The following is a 21,183-nucleotide window of genomic DNA, read 5'->3' as shown; positions in this document are numbered from 1 at the left end:
TTCTATGGGAGAAAGGAGAAGTTGGGTCCAGAACAATACTGAACGGCGGACAAAATTTAAGGCCCTGCCGTGATTACCCTGAAGGAGATCGGCATCTGAGTGGAGTATGTTGACGTCAAGGTAGAGGAAGGTCTTGAAGGACAAAGGAAGACATCCTTCCTCAAAGTCTATGTGGTGCGCTGGTTTAAGTGCACAGAGAGTAAAAATACAAGACTTACCCCAGCCAAATTTCAAGCCAGATATTTCCCCAAAGTGGTCAAAGGTCAAGGAGAATATATAGGGCTGGGAGAATGTCAATGTGGTCTCGAATATAGACCAATACAACGTCCGTGTATAAAGAGTTATTATGACACTCTGGGCCAATCTGGATACTCCACCGAGGACCCTTGTGTCGCAGACGGGACCATTGTGTTGCGTGGCCAGGGCGAAGAGCACTAGCGAAAGGGAGCAACTGTGGCATGTCCCCCTTCGAATGGGATAAAAGTGGGTCTGTGTATAGCAATTTTATCCAGCCTAGGAATGTTTGGGACCATTCCTAGGTATTCCAGCACATGCAGGAGATACTTCCAATTGAGCGTGCCAAATACCTACTTTCTCAAAGTCCAGGGAAACTGCCACCGGGAAGTCGTCTCCCTGGGATACTGCATCAATAATGTGACACAATCGGCATATATTGTAGTGTGTAGCTCCTGAGGTATGAATGAAACCACATAGGTCTGGGTGTACGAGTACTCTTAACATCGGGAGCAGTCTGTTGGCGAGAATCTTGCTCAGTATCTTATTATCAAGGTTCTACATTGATAGTGGCCGTTATGAGCTTATTTGAAGTGGATCTTTACCTGGTTTGGGCAACATCACTATGCGCCTCACGTAGGGAGCTAGGTAATTCATTCCAGCGATGTGCATCATTATACATTTCTAGTAGACTAGGAGTTGGGCTATTCGGTAAAGTGGCATAGTATTCCACTGGGAACCCATCTGCACCAGGGGTTTTACCACGTGCCATGTGACGGATTGCCCTGTGGAGCTCTTCTATTTGAATGGATTGCTCCGGGTCCAGTACTTGAAGTGGAGACAATCTAGGGAGTGTTAAATCCTCTAGGAGTGCTCAGAGCTGCTCTGGGTCAGGAAGGAGTACAATGTTTCATAATAATGGGTAAAGATTTTGTTAATTCCTGCCCGAGTGCTTATGATTTGATTTGTGTCAGTCTGTACTGCTGCAATAATGGTTCTAGGTGTTTCCGATCTCAGTAGCCATGTCAGTATAGGTCCCAGTTTATCACCCTCCATGTATTGCCAAGTTAGATGAGACTTATAGTCTACATCGTAAAGGTGTTTCAGAGCGTCACAATATTGGTGCCATGTGGCAAGCAGGAAGGGTTGTGCCTCAAGGGATGAAATCGCCTTTTTTTTCTAAGTCCCGGATGTGGTCTTCAAGTGTCAAAACCGTGCATGTGAGAGTTGACCTAACCTCCCACATCGTGGCCATACATTGACCTTTCATGACTACTTTCATGGCATCCCACTCGATCCCCCAATGATCCAGTGTATCTGCATTTTCTGCAAAGTATGTAGTGATATGAGTGCCTATCTCCTCTCTGAACACTGTGCCTGCAAGGCCTCTGCTCTAAGTCACCATGTCAGTATGGGGCCCTTTCTCTACCACATTGAAACATGAGTTTAAGGGGATTATTATCTTATAAAGTCTTGCCCAAGTATTCGGAGCGCCTAATCAGGGGCCAGCAGTCCGTAGTGCAAAATAAATAATCTAGTCCTGTATGGATTTGATGACCCGGGGTCCCCTCCCAGAGGATGGGAGCTTGCCGGTTATGTAAAAAGGTAGGTGAGAGTGAATTCAGGAATGTGTTTTGAGCCACGCTGGGGCGTATAATGAAATTAGCATTAAGGGGCAGCCATCCAGAGTGCCCTCTAGTAGAACATACCAAACTTCCTTGTCAATCTGGGTCTTTAGTTTAATGAAGGAAACTTCTGGGGCAACCAAAATTAGCACTCCCCTGGCGTATGCTGAATAACCTGTCCCGTATATCTGCCCGCTCCATCGTTTGTGCAATCTGCTAAATTGTCCAGATGTGAGGTGGGTTATACCCTAGGTCTTTTTTGCAGGGGTTGCCATACCCCGAATGTTACATGTTAAAGCAGTAAACACAGTAGCCATATGTAGGAAGTTGGCTCTGTATGCACTATTTCAAAGTAAGGAATAGTATGCACACAGTCCAAGGGTTCCCCTTAGAGTTAAGATAGTGGCAAAAAGAGAATACTAATACTCTATTTTGTGGTAGTGTGGTCGAGCAGTAGGCTTATCAAAGGAGTAGTGTTAAGCATTTGCTGTACATACACACAGGCAATAAATGAGGAACACACACTCAGAGACCAATCCAGCCAATAGGTTTTGTTATAGAAAAATATCTTTTCTTAGTTTATTTTAAGAACCACAGGTTCAAATTCTACATGTAATATCTCATTTGAAAGGTATTGCAGGTAAGTACTTTAGGAACTTTGAATCATTACATTAGCATGTATACTTTTTACATACAACACAATAAGCTGTTTTAAAAGTGGACACTTAGTGCAATTTTCACAGTTCCTAGGGGAGGTAAAGTATTGTTCGGTTTCACAGGTAAGTAAGTCACTTACAGGTTTCAGTTCTTGGTCCAAGGTAGCCCACCGTTGGGGGTTCAGAACAACCCCAAAGTTACCACACCAGCAGCTCAGGGCCGGTCAGGTGCAGAGGTCAAAGAGGTGCCCAAAACACATAGGCTATAATGGAGAGAAGGGGGTGCCCCGGTTCCAGTCTGCCAGCAGGTAAGTACCCGCGTCTTCGGAGGGCAGACCAGGGGGGTTTTGTAGGGCACGGGGGGGGGGGGGGGGGCACAAGTCAGCACAAAAAGTACACCCTCAGCAGCGCGGGGGCAGCCGGGTGCAGTGTGCAAATATGTTTTGGGTTTCCAATGGTTTTCAATGAGAGATCAAGGGATCTCTTCAGCGTTGCAGGCAGGCAAGGGGGGGGGGGGCTCCTCGGGGTAGCCACCACCTGGGCAAGGGAGAGGGCCTCCTGGGGGTCACTCCTGCACAGGAGTTCTGTTCCTTTAGGTGCTGGGGGCTGCGGGTGCAGGGTCTTTTCCAGCCGTCGGGAAATGGAGTTCAGGCAGTCGCGGTCAGGGGGAGCCTCGGGATTCCCTCTGCACGTGTCGCTGTGGGGGCTCAGGGGGGACAACTTTGGTTACTCATGGTCTCGGAGTCGCCGGAGGGTCCTCCCTGAGGTGTTGGTTCTCCACCAGTCGAGTCGGGGTCGCCGGGTGCAGTGTTGCAAGTCTCACGCTTCTTGCGGGGAGTTGCAGGGGTCTTTAAATCTGCTCCTTGAAACAAAGTTGCAGTTCTTTTGGAGCAGTGCCGCTATCCTCGGGAGTTTCTTGGTCTCTTGGAAGCAGGGCAGTCCTCTGAGGATTCAGAGGTCGCTGGTCCTGGAGAAAGCGTCGCTGGAGCAGGGTTCTTTAGAAGGCAGGAGACAGGCCGGTAGGACTGGGGCCAAAGCAGTTGGTGTCTTCTTTCTTCTTCTGCAGGGGTTTTCAGCTCAGCAGTCTTCTTCTTCGGTAAGTTGCAGGAATCTAAATTCTTAGGTTCAGGGAAGCCCTTAAATACTAAATTTAAGGGCGTGTTTAGGTCTGGGGTGTTAGTAGCCAATGGCTACTAGCCCTGAGGGTGGGTACACCCTCTTTGTGCCTCCTCCCAAGGGGAGGGGGTCACATCCCTAATCCTATTGGGGAATCCTCCATCTGCAAGATGGAGGATTTCTAAAAGTTAGAGTCACTTCAGCTCAGGACACCTTAGGGGCTGTCATGACTGGCCAGTGACTCCTCCTTGTTATTCTCATTATTTGCTCTGGCCTTGCCGCCAAAAGTGGGGGCCGTGGCCGGAGGGGGCGGGCAACTCCACTAGCTGGAGTGTCCTGCGGTGCTGGCACAAAGGGGTGAGCCTTTGAGGCTCACCGCCAGGAGTGACAGCTCCTGCCTGGGGGAGGTGTTAGCATCTCCACCCAGTGCAGGCTTTGTTACTGGCCTCAGAGTGACAAAGGCACTCTCCCCATGGGGCCAGCAACATGTCTCGGTTGTGGCAGGCTGCTGGAACCAGTCAGCCTACACAGATAGTCGGTTAAGGTTTCAGGGGGCACCTCTAAGTTGCCCTCTGGGGTGTATTTTACAATAAAATGTACACTGGCATCAGTGTGCATTTATTGTGCTGAGAAGTTTGATACCAAACTTCCCAGTTTTCAGTGTAACCATTATGGTGCTGTGGAGTTCGTGTAAAACAGACTCCCAGACCATATACTCTTATGGCTACCCTGCACTTACAATGTCTAAGGTTTTGTTTGGGCACAGTGCTCATGCACTGGTGCCCTCACCTATGGTATAGTGCACCCTGCCTTAGGGCTGTAAGGCCTGCTAGAGGGGTGACTTATATATACCTGCATAGGCAGTGAGAGGCTGGCATGGCACCCTGAGGGGAGTGCCATGTCGACTTACTCGTTTTGTTCTCACCAGCACACACAAGCTGGCAAGCAGTGTGTCTGTGCTGAGTGAGGGGTCTCCAGGGTGGCATAAGACATGCTACAGCCCTTAGAGACCTTCCCTGGCATCAGGGCCCTTGGTACCAGGGGTACCATTTACAAGGGACTTATCTGGATGCCAGGGGGTGCCAATTGTGGATACAAAAGTACAGGTTAGGGAAAGAACACTGGTGCTGGGGCCTGGTTAGCAGGCCTCAGCACACTTTCAATTCAAAACATAGCATCAGCAAAGGCAAAAAGTCAGGGGGTAACCATGCCAAGGAGGCATTTCCTTACACCATATTTGTGATATGTGAATCACCAGGCGCTTTCGTCCTACCCCACCCCACCTCCACTCCCGGGACCCATCCTATGTCATTTATACAAGCCATTGCAACCAAACAACAATGCAAACAAATTTAAAAACTCCCTGATGCCTGGCCCAAGTAGCATTTGCATCCTGCCACTACTTGCCCAAAAATCAGTGGTGTCCTTATGGTGGAGAAGGTGCAGGGGACGGTCAATATAATAGGGAGGACAACAATGCATGCCCGCTGAGGAGAAATGAAAAGTGCAAGTACAATCTGGAACCCTGATGGGAAAATTATGAACCCCTGGACTGGGCAGACAGGAAAACACATACGAACCATGTAAGGGAGATGGTGGCGTCAATCAAGTCCACAACGATAGTCTGCTGGATAATAGATCATCAGCCAGGCGCAGGGTGAGGACAGTGCTAGGTGGAGGCAAAACCCTAGAGGATCCAGAGGTACCAACATCCGAGCCAGCGTCTGATAGGTGAGATCGAAGTCTTTGAGGAGGGGAGTGGAAAGTCAGCTGTGATATCTTGATTACCGCCTTCACCTGTTCCGCAGCTGCCTGAGGAGGTCTAGTCGTGGAGGCTTTCTGCTTGCAACACCATGTCCCAAAGACAGATCTGGCAACAAGTTAATTGCACCTTTAGCATGCAGCCCAGTCCACATGTTTTCTTGCCTGGAAAATACATCAACCATTTTGCCATCAACACGTGATGCTTAGCTTTTCTTGGGGCATTGTTTGATGAGCCATTATGGTGGACGCTCAGTAGAGGAGCTCCACTATGCCACAGAATTATCCTGCGGCAATCGGTTGCCGTGAGGGGACAGACTGCCAAGAGGCAGCATACACGGGGACCTGTGAGGAAGATAGCCAGATCCCACCCCCTCCGGAGACCGTAAATAGCCGGAGGGGTCGACAACAATGAGGGCTAGGCAGGCCCTTGGTGTAGCAGTGATGGTCGGCGAAGAGGAGCGCAACAGAAGCCAGCCGGGAGAACTTAAAACTTAAAGAATGGAGGTCGTGGACTGTTTAACAACAGCCGCATCCCTGAACGAAGAGGGGCAGGGCCACGCGAAACACTGAGGTACGCTGCGACAGGTGAGTTGCACCGCTGCAGCGACCGGGGCGGGGGGACAGGGGGCTTGCAGGGGTAGGGGCTCGAGGACCCTATGGAGTGCCCAGGCCCCATGCAGCGGAAATTAAGACATTAAGGTTGGAGGAGGGGAATGGATGCAGCCTGCCTCCAGCGTCATCACGGAGGCCCCCTGATGGCGGGGCCCTCGCTTTCTCCCTGTATACTGGAAGTCTTTTTTGATGTGTCCTACCTGCGCTACTTCTCCGACCTGTGGTATTGTGGGGTAGCTGTGTGCTGCCGGTGGAGCTGCACCACGAAGCGCGGTGTGGCGGCACTCAATAGTTCCTGCCAGACAGACGCAACTTGTGGCGATTGTCTGCGTCATACCTACTTGAGCCTGCTGGGCTAACAGACTATGTGATGGGCATTGGGGCTGTGCCCTATCAGCGATTCCGCTGCTTCCATAACTGGCTGGCAGAGCACACTGACAATACCTCGGCTGTACTACTCTTTGCAATATCCTTTGGAAATATATCCCAAATCGCGAGCCACTAATGGGCAGAAGCGGGTTGCATGGTGCAGTCTCCTTGCTCCTCACATGCGGCAGTCTTCCTGGTCATGGGTCGGCAGCGTCCTGGGGGACAGCCACCTGCGTCTCAGTGCCCGGGGGCCTCCCTGAACCCACCATCTATGATAGCCACAGAGCACAGGGGGACAAACTAGATGCCGTGCTACTGGCTATCGAAGGCACTAGGACCTCACAAGAGTCTGATAGACACGGTCTTCTCAGATTAGAGTGTCCTCCATGCAGACCATAGAAAATTGGCAGACAGGGTGACACCAGTGGAGCAAACGTTCACAACTTTGCTGCCCAGAGCAACTCACTTGGAGACCTCGCTTACGGAACTCTTGGAAAGGATACGAATACAGGAGAAGCGGGTGGAGGATGCAGGGGGCAGATCCAGTTGGAACAATGTTCGCCTGGTGGGCTTGCCGGAAGGGGCCAACCCTGTGCAGTACGATGAGGACTGGCTTTGCACGGTTCTCCCCCTGGATACCCTTACCCCCTTCTTCTCCACCAAGCGGGCACATAGGGTTTCAGCCCAACGGCTCCCGGAGGGTGCCAACGCGCGGCCGATGGTCATACGATTACTTAATTTCAGTGATAGAGAAATAGTGTTAAAGGAAACACGCCACATGACTGAGTTGCAAGAAGGCAACGCTACTGTGATATTCTTCCCGGACTATACAACTTCTTACAGAAACAGAGTAATAACTTCCTGGCAGTGAAGAGATGTCTCTGTGAAATGGGATTTTCTTTCTCTCTCCTCTTCCCAGCCAGGCTCCGGGTGGTGGCTGCTGACACCACGCACTTCTTCGTAGCCCCCGGGGAGGCGTGGCACTGGCTGGAGAGCCCTGGAGCCGGTACTGCACGGCTGACCCGATCGGTGTCAACAAAGGATGACTGCATCCGGCAGAACCGCCAGGGGCAACATCAAATGAAGACACGCGGGGGTGGAGATCTCCCGGTGATTCCAGATTTGGAGCAGACTCCAGGAGCAACGCAGTGCCTTGAAGCGGGCGGCTGCACTCTCTGGTGCGGGATGTTGCTCTGGACCGGATGCTCTGGACTTCCCGTCTTCCGATGGAGAATGCTCTGTTGCTACCTGTTCATCTATGCGCAGCTCGCATGCTCCTCCAGAAATAACCCCACAGACATCAGACAATATCATTTGAGCTCAGCAGGTTTCCTATTAATGCCTTTATTCATGAATGTGTAGCTCGTGATACTGATTGATACCTTATGTAGCCGCGAATGTCGGGCTACCTCTAAAGTGGTGCCCAATGTAGTCCCTCTGCTGTTACATACTGCAAGTCCTCACCTGGTCCCACCTATTGTAAGACAACAAAGCCCCCTGGGTCTGATGCGTGCCCAAGCCAGTCAGGCCAGGGAGCCCACTCTGCACGACGTTAAATTCATGGGTGGTCACCGCCTTGCCCAACCTTGGCTGCGGACCAAGCCTTGTGCCGGTCTGGCGCACTCCTGTGTCTCCAGGGGCAGACCTCCAGCACAGGATTGGGGGTTACAGGTTCCACCGGCCAGCCAGTGCGTCACTCGGGTCGGACTCCTTCTCGCCCGGGCGGTCACCCACTGAGGCACAGCCACTGCAGCAGTCAGTGAGTGCGGCCTGGTTGTGAAGGTGAGCCGCTCTCTCCAGGTCTTTCGGCGGCCTGCTCGGGGATCGGAAGAGCCAGTTGCCAAGCCAAGCAATCCCTCCACAGCTATTGGGAGGCCTGGGGGTGGGGGGGTCAGGGGTTGGGCGGGGCACTGCCATGCCACAAGGCTCCAGATGTGCATTTTAAATGCAGAAGAAGTTGCACATCTGCTCTGGTCGCCAACTTGGCTCTACCACCAGCTGAATCAACTGTCATGCATATAACCTGAAGCATTTCCTTGGTTATGAGACCTAAATTGTGTTCAGGCAATTAATGCCTCCACACTGATACATGCTTTGACATGGAGTGAAAGAACATTGAACAGCTCAGTGACGCAGGATGATGAAAGTGCTTTTGCATAAAAAAAAATGTGGCAAACACTGAATGGTGCTGCTGCTGCTTTGGCGATGACCGAGAACCTGCTCCTGAGTGTGAACATATTGGCGCTATATCTTTAGCAGGGATTAAGAGTGACCGGAATGTTGATGATTCTTTGCTTCTTCCCTTCTGTGTTTCTTCTCTTTCTTTAGGAGGTCTGAAGTAGTCATCACAGAAACAGGTCTGTGGAAGGCAATGTGTGTCTTTTTGCCCTTCATTCTCAGGTCCTCTAATTTGCACCCTCAGTCTGATATCCTTTTATACAATATAACACCATTTGCATTCAGTTGTAAATTATAAGCCTGGAAGGTACACCATACATAGGAACTGATGCTTCAAAAGCGAATGAAAGTTTGAATATGCATTTCAGAAGTGATAATGGTCGACCAATGGGAAATCTGTTTTCTGACTGGCAAAACAAATGGAAACAAGTAGAAATTACATTGCCAGTAATCCTGGGACCCCATCTCACAGACCAGAAAAAAAAAAAAAAAAAAAAAAGAAGGACTGGCTCCCAGAGGCACCTGCCAGTAAAATACATAATTTTATTGGAACGATCTAGACTTCTTACAAAGACAGGGAACCTTTTGTAACTCTTCTAATGTAAGACCCATCTGATTTTTTTACTTAAATAATAAACACATTTTGGAAGCAATTTGGTATTGGGACACTACAATGTGGCTTTGGAATGGGATAAATTGAATTATCACATTAGGCAGAGCAATCTTTGCACCCTATTTATAGATAGTATGTACTTAAAGAGTTCCCAGGTACACAACACAGCAGGAACTAATTCTAATGTTTATGAATATAATATAAGATCCAGATGTAATCTTTGCTGAAGATGGTAGAACTCTTTGGTTTCGAATCAATGTAAATGCCACCTGTAATGTGGGAATTGCACAGATTACTTCACTGAGCAAAGTAACCTTATGCCACCTATGGATACCATTTGCTGCCTAATGACGGCTCTCCAGGAACCTAGTGGACTAGATACATCACCATATAATGACCTTCAACTTCAAGGGAACCTTTTTCTGCAGAACAATGTCAGATTTCAATAGTTTGATGTATAATTTCTGTTCATGTGACAGAGTCAAATATGTCAGTTTTAAACAGGATCTTTACAGTAATCAACCTAGCAAAAGTATGATTTAGTCAATAAAGCTCTGATTGATCAGATCTGCTAAGCTTGGGTGACATCTCACACAACCTCTGCAATGTCTCGGTTGGTCTCACATAAATACAAACTGGCATTTCAGATTCTCCTTACTTAAGATCACATCATACACCAGATAGCAAGGTAGTCTAAATGTGTTCAACTACTGTTAAGAGAGTGGCGAAGCCATCTATACCTCAATATCTGGAATCTTAGAAGTTAGACCACTTGATAGTACAGCAAACAATAAGTGATGCTTGTTAGCCCGTTATACATGTGAGAATGTGCACATTTATGTGCCACATTGAAAATTCTTGTACAGTGTACAATTAGTTTAAGATTGATGAGGCGTATAACAGGGAACCTGAACTCATTTCTCAAGACTCCTACTTACCAAACTCCTTCCCAGTTTAGGGTGCTTAAGAATGGTCATGTTTACCATCCTTGATGTGACTTAGCAACAAAGGGGTTTCCATAACACAATTTCTATTGCAAAGCCAAGGTAAATGTCCTCTGGTTTGGCACAATTTCAATTTGAGGGCTATGTAAAGAAACATATTCTTTAAAAGATGATCTAAAGATGAATAGTTTGCAAACATCTGTCACAAAGAACTGGCAGACACAAATCTATGGAAAAGTCACATCCACAGTGAAGCAGTCAAAGGTCAAGCCACATCCCAGTTAAAAAAAGAAAATATATATATATATAATTCATCAATACAACTGTTGCCACAACCGTTCCTTTAGTGCTACAACATTTTTATGATACTTTGGAAAATACTTATCAAAATCCACTGACTTTCTGCATCACCCGAAGGGTCTAATGACCTCTGAAAACAAAGTAACAGTTTTTGTAGTTCCTGAAATCTTTCCTGCATGTCCTAGTTTTTCTTATCTAGATTCTGAACTTCATCTCCAAGAACTGTGCTGAACCTCTGTCAAAACTTTATAAGTGAGGGTTTATATACTGAAATTAATACATTTAGTTTTTCAGATTTGTGAAACTATCTACAAAAATATTCACTTTGTGTGGTATGTTAATGAATAGTGTAAATATATTCACAGAATAAACTTCTTTATCAACTTAGATGCTAATAAGAAATTAAGCATCATAGCTAAATGGAGCAAGCATTTTCAAAGTTGTGTGGTAAATGGGGTTCATTTTTGAGGATTCACTGCACTGGATTAGATAAGCTCTCCACGTGATAATAATCAAAGTGGGTGCTGTTAATTTTGCCACATGAAACATGGTGCCAGCACCACAATTAAATGTCTGTAAGAACATGTTGCAGAGTGGAAAAAAATAAATAAATCAGAGACAGCCTACATAGTTCTATTACTCTATCTGCAGAACAATACATTAATGGCTCATTTTGGCATACAGAACCAAGCTTGTCTATTCAGGAAATGAGTGCAGCAGTGACTGCGGCTCGTATTCCTCTTTGATGAATTATGTTTAAAGTGAGAAGTCTTGCACTAGAGATGACAGCTTGGTCACATTTTTAAAGGCCTACGAAGACCAGAAAACCTTAGAGCTAATATGAGAAATTGAGGATTAGAGGTTGCAGATTTAATTTGCCACAAATGCTCTCAAACAGTCACATTAAGGGAAAAGCCTCGGAGCAGGACTCTAATACCATGCAGAAAAGTATCCAAAAGTAGTTTTGTACCATGCACCAAAGGAACTAGATTTCAAATAATGCTTAAGTCATGCACACAAGGGCAGAATAAAATTTAAAAGCACACAGCTTAGCAAAATAATAAACAGTGCATTCTGAAAACGTCCTCTTGCCACTGTTGCTTTCAGAGTTTCATTCAATACCTTTGTGATCCTTGTAGACATCCTTCCAATCAGACTGTGCTACCTTGCCTACACGTGGTTAAACAGTAAAAAAAAAAAAGCATGTGCAACTAACTGAGGGTGGCTATCTGCAACTCCCTCATGCTTCTACCAAGGCAGGATCCAAGGATCCAACTGACACAGACTGTCCTCTTACCACACAGCTCTACAACCACATCCGCAGAACTGGCGCACAGGGGAGGGGCAGATGCTCTTACCGTGTGTGCTGCTGGAGGTGTGAGAGTTGGCGGAAAGATTTCTGACAGTAGTTACAGCTGTACGGCTTGGCACCCGAGTGGATGCGCACATGCTGGGCCAGGTACGAGCCATTGGCGAAGGTCTTGGAGCAGTGCGGACACTTGTGAGGCTTCGTCTGCGGGTGCACCTTGGTGTGGATCCTGCCAGGAGGGGGTGGAAGGATAGAGTTTCGACAACGTTCTCCATCTCCCAAGCGGGGGAAGGGCGCGCTATATGATGGGAACGCATTCAGAGAAGAGCTTCCTCATGGGCAGCATTCACGCACTCCACGTGCCCTAGGAACGGTTCCTCCAGACAGTGTCCTCTCGTTGAGCATGCCGGAGGGGCTGCATGGCTGTACCAGAGCAATCCCTTCCTAGGTGCACGTGTGGTGGAAGGAAATGTTATTTTTAATCTTAGATCATCATGGGGATTATCATGAAATGTGGAAACAAAAATCTCAGCCTATGTGTGGGATCTCGAAAATGAACAGAGAAAAATATTGCTTTAAGAAGAACGCGTCCCTGGGTTTACAAGTCGTTTCATAAGTACATTGAGGATTAGCTTTAAAGCACAACTGTGCTGCTTTATCTAATTTCACAGCCTTTTTAACAAGGAAGGGCTGTAAAAGGAATCATATAAGCATCAATCATTAAAAAAATAAAACTGCCATTTCAAGGGAGCCAAGCCCTCTACAGTCTACCAATACAGCAACAGTTATCAACTAACTTTCCTGTTAAGAGTAGGCGTCTTCAAAGGTTCCTGTTCATCTAATCTTGTGGTTCCCCTGGGGATATTACTGGGCTGATTATATATTCAAGGAAGGGGTATAATGAGATTGTAAGTAATATCTCCATCGAAGAATCTTCATTAATTTCATAAATACTAGATGAAAGCAGCTCAGGGTAGTCAGGAAATCATAACAAAAGCTAAGCAATGAGAACAGCAAAAAGTCAAACTGGAAGTGTATTCTGGAATTACTTTAGCCAACATACAATCAGCGCCAGAAGACAAGGGGATTCACAATGGTTTATCAGGAGCAGCAGCTGGTGAAATTGAAATGCTGCCTTACAGTCTTTTGGAGCCAAATGATAAATTGAGTTGTAGCTGCCAACAGGATTTTTATTTCTCTTCCAGATATCTTCAGAAAGGCAAAATGCAGGTAAGCACTGGGGAAAACTATTAGTTGATCATTTTTGGTTGTGTACCACAATCCCATGATGTCCTGCAATTTCTATCAACACGAGGTATGAAATATTCATCCAGATGTTGTATGAAACACATCTAACTCCTCAGAATAAATGTGGATAACTCCAGTGAATGGTCAATAACCTGAACTGTTTACAAGCATTCATTCATTTGAGGCATTTGAATAGAGAGAGAGGGTCTGGATTTATCTTTGGCCCCTTCTTTACCACAATTTTTTCCCCTTTTCTTAATCTCAGCATCCTTCTGTTGCACTACCTGTTAGAAATAAACTAATGCTTGTTACGGCCGGTCCATGTTTAGACCTTAAGATCATTTTATGGGTGGAATATTCGGCAATGTGCTTTTTAATTTGAAAGCATGTCCATTGTACACTGCTGCTTTACCTTTCCACTCTGGAAAGGGATCAGCTACATCCCTTAGAGTTTATTTTCCAGTGGCCAATTTCCTCTTCCTTCATTGGTCAGAGGACCATAAGCTGTGGTAAAGTGACTATATGTCTCATGATATCAATATGAGGTTTAAGTCTAAGTATTTAATTCACTTTGGGGGTTTTGCAAACTCCAAAGAACCCACTCCTAAGTAGATCTGCTTCAGTCTTTATGCTTGTGGTTTCATCACTCTCATGGGCTCCAACTAGAGAAAGGCATATCCAAAATGTTATGTTCCAGGTCTAAATGTATGTGATTGAGACTGCGATGGGACTAGCCTTGTGCATATATCCCATGACACCATCCATAAGCGGATAAATAGGGAACACATTTTATTTTTACTTTATATCCGATTTCACAACAGACATACTCACATCCCTGAAATGGTATTGCAATGAAAGTTTGTCATGTTACATCTCACCTTCCCAGGAATGCTGCACATCTTGCAGGAGTGGTACAGGCGCCACAGTCTTTTTTTTTTTTTGTATTACCTAAATCACTCACTCACGCACCTACCTTCTCTGTCTAATGTAGCTTTGGATAATGAAAATGATGGGGCTCTCCATATAAGCATCAGGAAACTGGGTGGCAGTATGATTCTTTTAATAAACAACCAGTGCCCAACTTGTGGGTCCTTTCTTTTTTATATCTTTGATTGTGGTGTTATGAGTTCATAAAGGAAATGTCAGTGAAGTCTATAAACAGATGAATAAGTGACATGGGAGGTCCTTAGGCAACAGGGTTAAAAATATATTCAACAGATGTTTCCTTGTGTGGTACAGATGTAGGAATGTTGAGGCCGATGGCAGTTGCTTCTCATTAAATCGTAAAGGTCAAAATCACTCACTGCAATCCCTTGAAAGAAACAGATCAGGGGGGGGGGGGGGGGGGGGAGTTGGAGGATGTGCTCTATTGAGATTTCAAGCTTACATGTAGACAGCAGCTCAAAAGAAGGAGTACCTTCTCAAAATGTAGTGCATATATCCTCTGGAAGGCAAGGACCAAGATAAGGGCAGGCACCACCAACACCACCACCACCTAACTATATACTAGCTGGAACCCTACAGCCAAGAAGAGAGACTCAAGAGCACAGGAGACCTGGAATGCCTGCATTGGATTTTCCGTCTTAGCCCAAAGCCAAATTCCGTCTGTTACAGTCAACCTCTCTTGTAAAGCTGTTTGAAAACATGAGCTCTCCTGAAAAGTGTGGCCGTTAGGCAAATATATCCAACTGAACAATTGTCTTTTTGTATTTATTTCAATATAGAGGGGGCCTAAATAAAAAAAAATAATAATAATAAAAATAAATAAGGCCAGTAGGGTGACTAGGAAAATAGAGGGTACATTACGAGTTAAGGAAGAAGAATGGTTCCCTTAAAGAGGCTAAATTAGCTGCATAAAGCTAACTAGTACCTTCAGTTAATTTGTTCCTCTTAAAAACAAAAACTGGAAATAGATTAAAAATTCCCATATGCTTTAAATCTATTCTGAACTATCTATTTAAAAGCAAGTGCAGACAGGCATTATTTATGTATGTGCATACGTTTTCTGGTAATGCCATGGTTTGACTGCAGGTTTGCTTCTCATGAACTGGAATCTTTCCCAACATGGATCTAAAATGGCAGCTTAGATCAGAAGATTTCTCCTTAAGCTGGACTCTAGGTTTGGCTGGAGTGGGGCAAATTGGGATTAACTAGATGTTTACCCATGTGGAGTGACACTAACGCTGGAATGAATGCTTTCTGAGAATAAGACTTTCATTGGTGCCAGGACATCTTTCTTAATAACTTTGTTACAACAACAAGCAATCAGTGACAACTTGCTCAACTCACCAACCAGTCTCCCTGAGAACTTGCAGAAATCGAATGGTGAGGGCATACGTGTACTCTATTCCCAACACAAAAGGCTAACTTCAGCACTCTTCCTTGCAACAGAAGCACTGCAACATTCCTACTCTTTACAGGTGTCACAAATAGCCATACCCAACCAGCCATCTATCCAAACTTCATAAAATATGAAGACTAGCACTCTAAATTCAAATACACAAAAAAGAAACATAATCCCCAATAAAAACACACAATATTCTGTCATTCAACAATTTCCGGAAACTCTTACTGGGGCCATGTGGAATATCTACCAAACACCAATCTAAAACTCTTGTTTTGAACTTATTAACAGCTTCACCAATGCATTCCTGACACAGGTGAAATTCATAAGACCCTGTTCTCCTCACCTCCTTATTTGCTCTGTTCTCATTCCACCAATCCGCTTTTCAAGACCACTGAAACGTTTTTACACCCTTATATGTGCATTAAACTTAGAAAATCCAAATCACTGCTTCCCTTGCAACATGATTCTTTTCAACTAAATGTGATGTCTCTGTGAATATGAGCAACTTTACCGCCCTCTTTCACCAACTCATCTGGTATTCCACCAACAGCCAGTTCTGCGAAGCCCACACACTCCCCCACCACTCCAAAAAGAACTAGTGTGAAAATAAGGTGAGAAGTTCATTTGAACAATTCATCTGTAATCTGCACTCTGATGTCAGGTACTATTTCAGACAGTAAACCTTGCCTTGCTAAAACACCCTGCTATTTTAAAGAAATAATAAAACACAAGGGCAAATATCTTGTCAATTTGCTACTATCAAACAGGACCAATCTAAAACAAGATTCACCCAGTGTGGCCATAGAGGGCATCAGAACATGTTTAGTAACTAACCTTTCATCTACACTACATCTTTCATCCACTTGCTTACTTCCCCATCTATTCATACCCATTAATAATATTCTCTTAACAGCTTATTGGTCAAGGGTCTCCCTAATTGGCTCTTCACAAGTCATTTTAATCATATTAATCCTCTTAGAAATCCTGTAAACTCACTGCCAAATTCAATAATTGTCCACATCCATCTATAAATTTTTACTGGACATCACAAAAGGGTTGTAATGTTCTCTAAGATCTTTATGTTGTAATCCTTTAAACAATCAGCCTAGCACTCATGCTAACATTATCCTCTGCCTGTACTTGAAACTTTTCTTGGCACACAACTACCCACATTTGTCACATTATCATCATCAGGCCTAGCAAAAATGGACTGTGTCTTTTATTCTCCAATCACCGGAACCTACTGCTAATAGCATTTCTTAAATTAAGAAATCCATCCAAGATACTTAATTGAGAGCTAAATCTCCCTTTCTATCATAATTATACTTGCTTTGCTGGACTCAACACTTCTGCCTCAAATTTAAGCCTGCATTTCTTCCCATTTTTTCACGTCAAGATTGCATTTAAACCTCATGAGGTCATGTTTACAGTTACTGTCCATTTTCTTCAAAGAGAAAGATTTGAATAGGTACCTCCCATATTGTTAGCTCAACTCCTCGACATGCTTCTTCCTGTACATCCATCACACTTCAAAGCTACAAATTTCTTCAATAAGCTACAAAGAGATTCTACTAATGATCTGAAATGTCCAATGATTTTAGTATAGCATTCTACCAAGATTATCAGACCATAGGTAATTCTTGTTTTGATTACCGAATCATTTCTGCTATCCTCCAAGACCTTAGAACTCGGAGCTGTGACTGGAAATTCAAAACTTCGGACATACAAAACATTAAACTTGCATTTCTTGTTACATATATAATATCAAACGTGATCAACATCTTTCCCAACATGATCACAAGACTTTTATGCTTGTCTGCTACACAAAAAAAACATAAGATCATCCTACAAAAGCATTAGATTTTCTTGTCCCTTAAATCAGCCTGTGTGTGCTGAAAAAGCAAGATTGCTGATGCCCAGTCACATGGGAATCCTTTGAATGGATTAAAACTGCTTTATTTTAATCAATTATGTTAAAACCTTGAAATTATTTTGCAAACATTTGGTTATAGACAATACTTGAGATCATGTTGCTGGAACCAATGATTTAATTTTTTAGATGTTTGACAATGGAAAACTACCAATAAGAATGATTTTCATCAATGTTTTCAAATCAATCCAGAATGTAAACCGTCCATTCCCCTTACGTAAGAGAACCACATGAGCAGGGGTTCATATTATCAAAAGGCTTAACAATCCACTCTGGAACCATCTTCCAACAACATTTTTCAAACCCCTCTTATCAACTTAGCTTATGTTTAACCTGAACAACTTCCTTCATCTTGATTTTATTCACAATGTTATTCAATTCACCAACTCCTAATACTTTTACAGTTTTCTTCAAAAAGTCCCTTATAAGACACTTCTTCCCAAAAACCAATTGTAGCTCATCCTAAACATGTTGAATCTTCTTTCTCAAAACAAGCTGATGGTGCAAATCCAAAATTCCTGGTTTACGCTCTCCAACATACTATTTTCTTACAATCAAATCTGTCCTTTAAGACTAGGCCATGTCAACATTTCAAAAGTCCTTCAGTGATATTCTTCCACAGCTGTATATCACTTACCCACAAAATTTGTCATTTACAAATTCTACTTGGCAAATGCCACAATACAATCTTCTCCAGAGCATAGACTATCTCTAACTGAAAGCTAGCCCTTTCCACATCCATGTTGCAAACTGTTGTACACAACTTCTTGCACATTTTTAGCCACACTCCAATCTTTCTATTTGTATCCATACACAGCTGCCAAAATGCCCTTTACAACCACATTTACAACACTGTCATAATCTGGACTCCCTTTGCTCTATGACAAACTTTCAAACTGACATCCAATGCAATCTTGTGTCCTGCCTTAGCACCTTCATTTGCATTTCCATTCCAGAACAACTATTCAGTCACATCTTCTCGTGTGAGTTTTAAACAGACTCTTTCATTTAACTAACTTATTTTAGTTACAATGGGTTGTTCTACACACTTTGCTATTTTTCTAGCCTGCAGCAGGACTGGTTTCCCACCTCTGCATGAAATCCTGTGCCGCAACTTCACCCCCTCACAGTAAAGTGTGAGGCACCCCAAGCACAATGAGCAGCTCTAAGAAGAGTGGCTGGGCTAACAAATTCTGGGTACACCTCACAAAGCAAGAGCCCCTTACTGCAGAGGGCTTAGTGTCAACACCAGTAACTGACCCAATGTCTTTTTTGCACATCAGCTGCTGGAGATCTAGTAGGCCCTGGTAACCTGTGATTCTTTTAAGTTTTCATACTGACCAGGCGGTCTCCTGAAAGCTTAGGCCAGCACTCAGTCAAAAAGTAGATTTTTTTTTTACAGAAATGCATTCAGAAATACTTCAATAGCACTGTTAGACTATTAGGCTACCCATCACATCCTTCTCGAACTCAAACTGACTATGCATAAATAGGTTATTAACACTGCAATAAGAGAATGGTAGAGACACTCAAAGCATTTTAAAAGCCTCTCCAGCACTCCACACATGCTAGTTCTTGATTATTCAGAGGATGATTTAGTGGATTCTGATGCTCTAGTCTAGTTTTTGGGATTCTCTACATTGGATCTATCAACGACAACGTTCTTGTCGTTCAAAGTCAAATGAAACTATGTGCAGTAATCTCAAAATATGGGGCATACTTCTCAGGAGCCCCTCAAGCAGAACGGTAATGTCCTTTATCGTCTGGAAGGCAAGGACCAAGACAGGGGCAAGCTTCATCACTTAACTATTTCCTGTATGGAACCCTGCAACTAAGAAGGGTATTTTAGGAGCAGCGGAGACCTGGAGTGCCCGAATTGGTTTTTACATCTTAGCTCCAAGCTAAATTTCCTCAAACACAGTTTAAGTGTAGCTGTCTGCCAAATATAACAAACTGCACAATTGTCTTTTGGTACTTTTTTTCAAAATAGAGGAGGCACAAGTCAAAAAAATGCTAGCAGGATAACTGGGATAAAATTAAATACATAAAGAGTGAACATAGAAGAACAGTTGTCTTAAAGAGCCTATGTGATGCTAATGCTGCATAATGCTAACTAGTAGCTTCAGTATTTTATTTTTCCTCCTAAAATAGATCAAGCCATAATGTGCTTTAAGTTTAACCTGAACTTTCTATTACAATAACTAAGTACAGATAGGTATAATCTATTTTATGAACGATCTGTATCTCTATTAAACCTTTTCCGAAATCACACACAGAGGTATCAAGTGTTTATTAATAAAGGTTTTATAATAAAAATGGCCTTGTTCCTGCCATCTTGATAGTTGCACAGTGGCTCTTAGTGCACCCTATGCCAACAGACCCACAGACAGAGGATGGGGAAGGGATTAGCTGAAAAACGTTTTAGAATGGAATGTGAAGTCTTCATCATGCATGAGGTATCAATATTAAATAGAAATGGACATGAGATTATTGGTTAAGACGTAGTTAAACCAAGTCCTCGTTTTAGAGACTACACAAACAATAAATGTAAATGAAAATGAGCACAGTGCACTCCAGCAATAAGCTGAGAAAGAGGTACATTTAGAGCAGTGAACAATGAGCAGAAGGACAGACATAAAAAGGAGACTGTGAAGGGAAACCGTGTCCTAAATGGAATGTACACTTGCTAAGCACTGAGTGTTAGCATGAAAAAAAGGAGGCAGGTTTTTGGGAAACAGACCACCTGTCTTAGGCAGTCTTCCAAAGGGTAGTCGTGCTGAAGGAACAAGAGGTGCAGCAACACTGAGGTGTACTTTTCAGAGACCGAATACGACCACAAACATGACAGACCAACTATAAGTATGAACACCCATATTCAGATTGCCAGGTCTTGTCAAAGCCTGCTTGCTCCTTGGCAACGCAAATTTCTATTCTGCTAAACTGACGAAAGAAAAATTAGGGAGAAGGTAAGGAAATGAGCCACACTTTAATTAGGGCAAAACAAAATATCAGTTTGGACAATTTCCAACAGAAAAGATTACTTCACGTTAATCCCCACGAAAAGTTTGAATGGGGATAAATGTGGCAGGGAAAAGAGGGCTGAAAATTAGAACTGGAGTGATGGACGCGAAAATAATGAGGAAGAGGTGAGTTTGGATTATTGTGCGTGAAACTAGGTGTTTGGATCAAGTGTCAGTAAGAGCAGGATGTTGACTGGTTATGGTTAACATATCCTAAAGTAATCTGGGACAATAGTAGGGAATGTACTGTTTTGCAGCTGGAAGCAGACAGAACTTGCCTCAACGCCTCCAGCTAACACCTGTGCATGCTGGCAGCTATTTTCTACCATTATTAATGATGGAATGGTCACACATAAAATACAGTTGTGCATAGACCACTCACAAATGTAAGAAGCACAGACTATTCATTTGACAGTTTGAGGTTGGTCTACCCATCACATTCCATTTCGCAGCCAGATGGAAGGACAACATGAGGCCGCAGGCAAGACGAAGAGGACACTGTCTGAATGGAAGACCTTAAAACTGCAGAACTGGCTCATGAATGGCTATTACTTACATCCCAGAGCTCTACTAAAAGCATGTTGCTGCAAAATTAAGAAAAGCAGTAGCCATGGACCCTCATGCAGACAGTCAAATGACTGTAAACAATGCAAAACACCCTCCCATTTCTTTAGGCACCCTCGAGGATCGATGAGGCAGTGTGAAAAGGAGACATGCATTTCTGCTTGGCATAACCTCAGTTACCACACACATCTATCTCTCAGCCACCACACACAAAGTTCCCTATGTACTGGCAGTGTGTGGTTGTCTCTAAACATGCACGCTAGGAATAGTAGGAATCAAGCAGATCCTAACTTCACTGAACAGCTTTTGCTTCTGGAAGCCAGGCATGCATAGTATGGAAGAAGCAGTGCACAT

General features: G+C 44.2%; 1 protein-coding gene across 4 annotated transcripts in view; it reads right to left on the bottom strand.

Moving 5' to 3' along the window:
- Positions 1–21,183, bottom strand: part of ZNF384 (zinc finger protein 384) — a 177,065-nt gene that overhangs the window by 73,301 nt on the left and 82,581 nt on the right. For 2 of the 4 annotated variants that reach the window (XM_069243084.1, XM_069243085.1), the window contains one exon: positions 11,770–11,949. The exons of the other annotated variants lie outside the window; for them this stretch is intronic. In XM_069243084.1, coding sequence (XP_069099185.1) covers positions 11,770–11,949 — 180 coding nt within the window. The remainder of the gene's footprint in view (positions 1–11,769; positions 11,950–21,183) is intronic. 4 annotated transcript variants of the gene reach the window in all.

This window comes from Pleurodeles waltl, chromosome 7 (assembly GCF_031143425.1).
Source record: "Pleurodeles waltl isolate 20211129_DDA chromosome 7, aPleWal1.hap1.20221129, whole genome shotgun sequence".
NCBI lineage: Eukaryota > Metazoa > Chordata > Amphibia > Caudata > Salamandridae > Pleurodeles > Pleurodeles waltl.
Note: the sequence above shows the minus strand (reverse complement) of the source record. Positions and strands in the feature narration are given on the sequence as shown.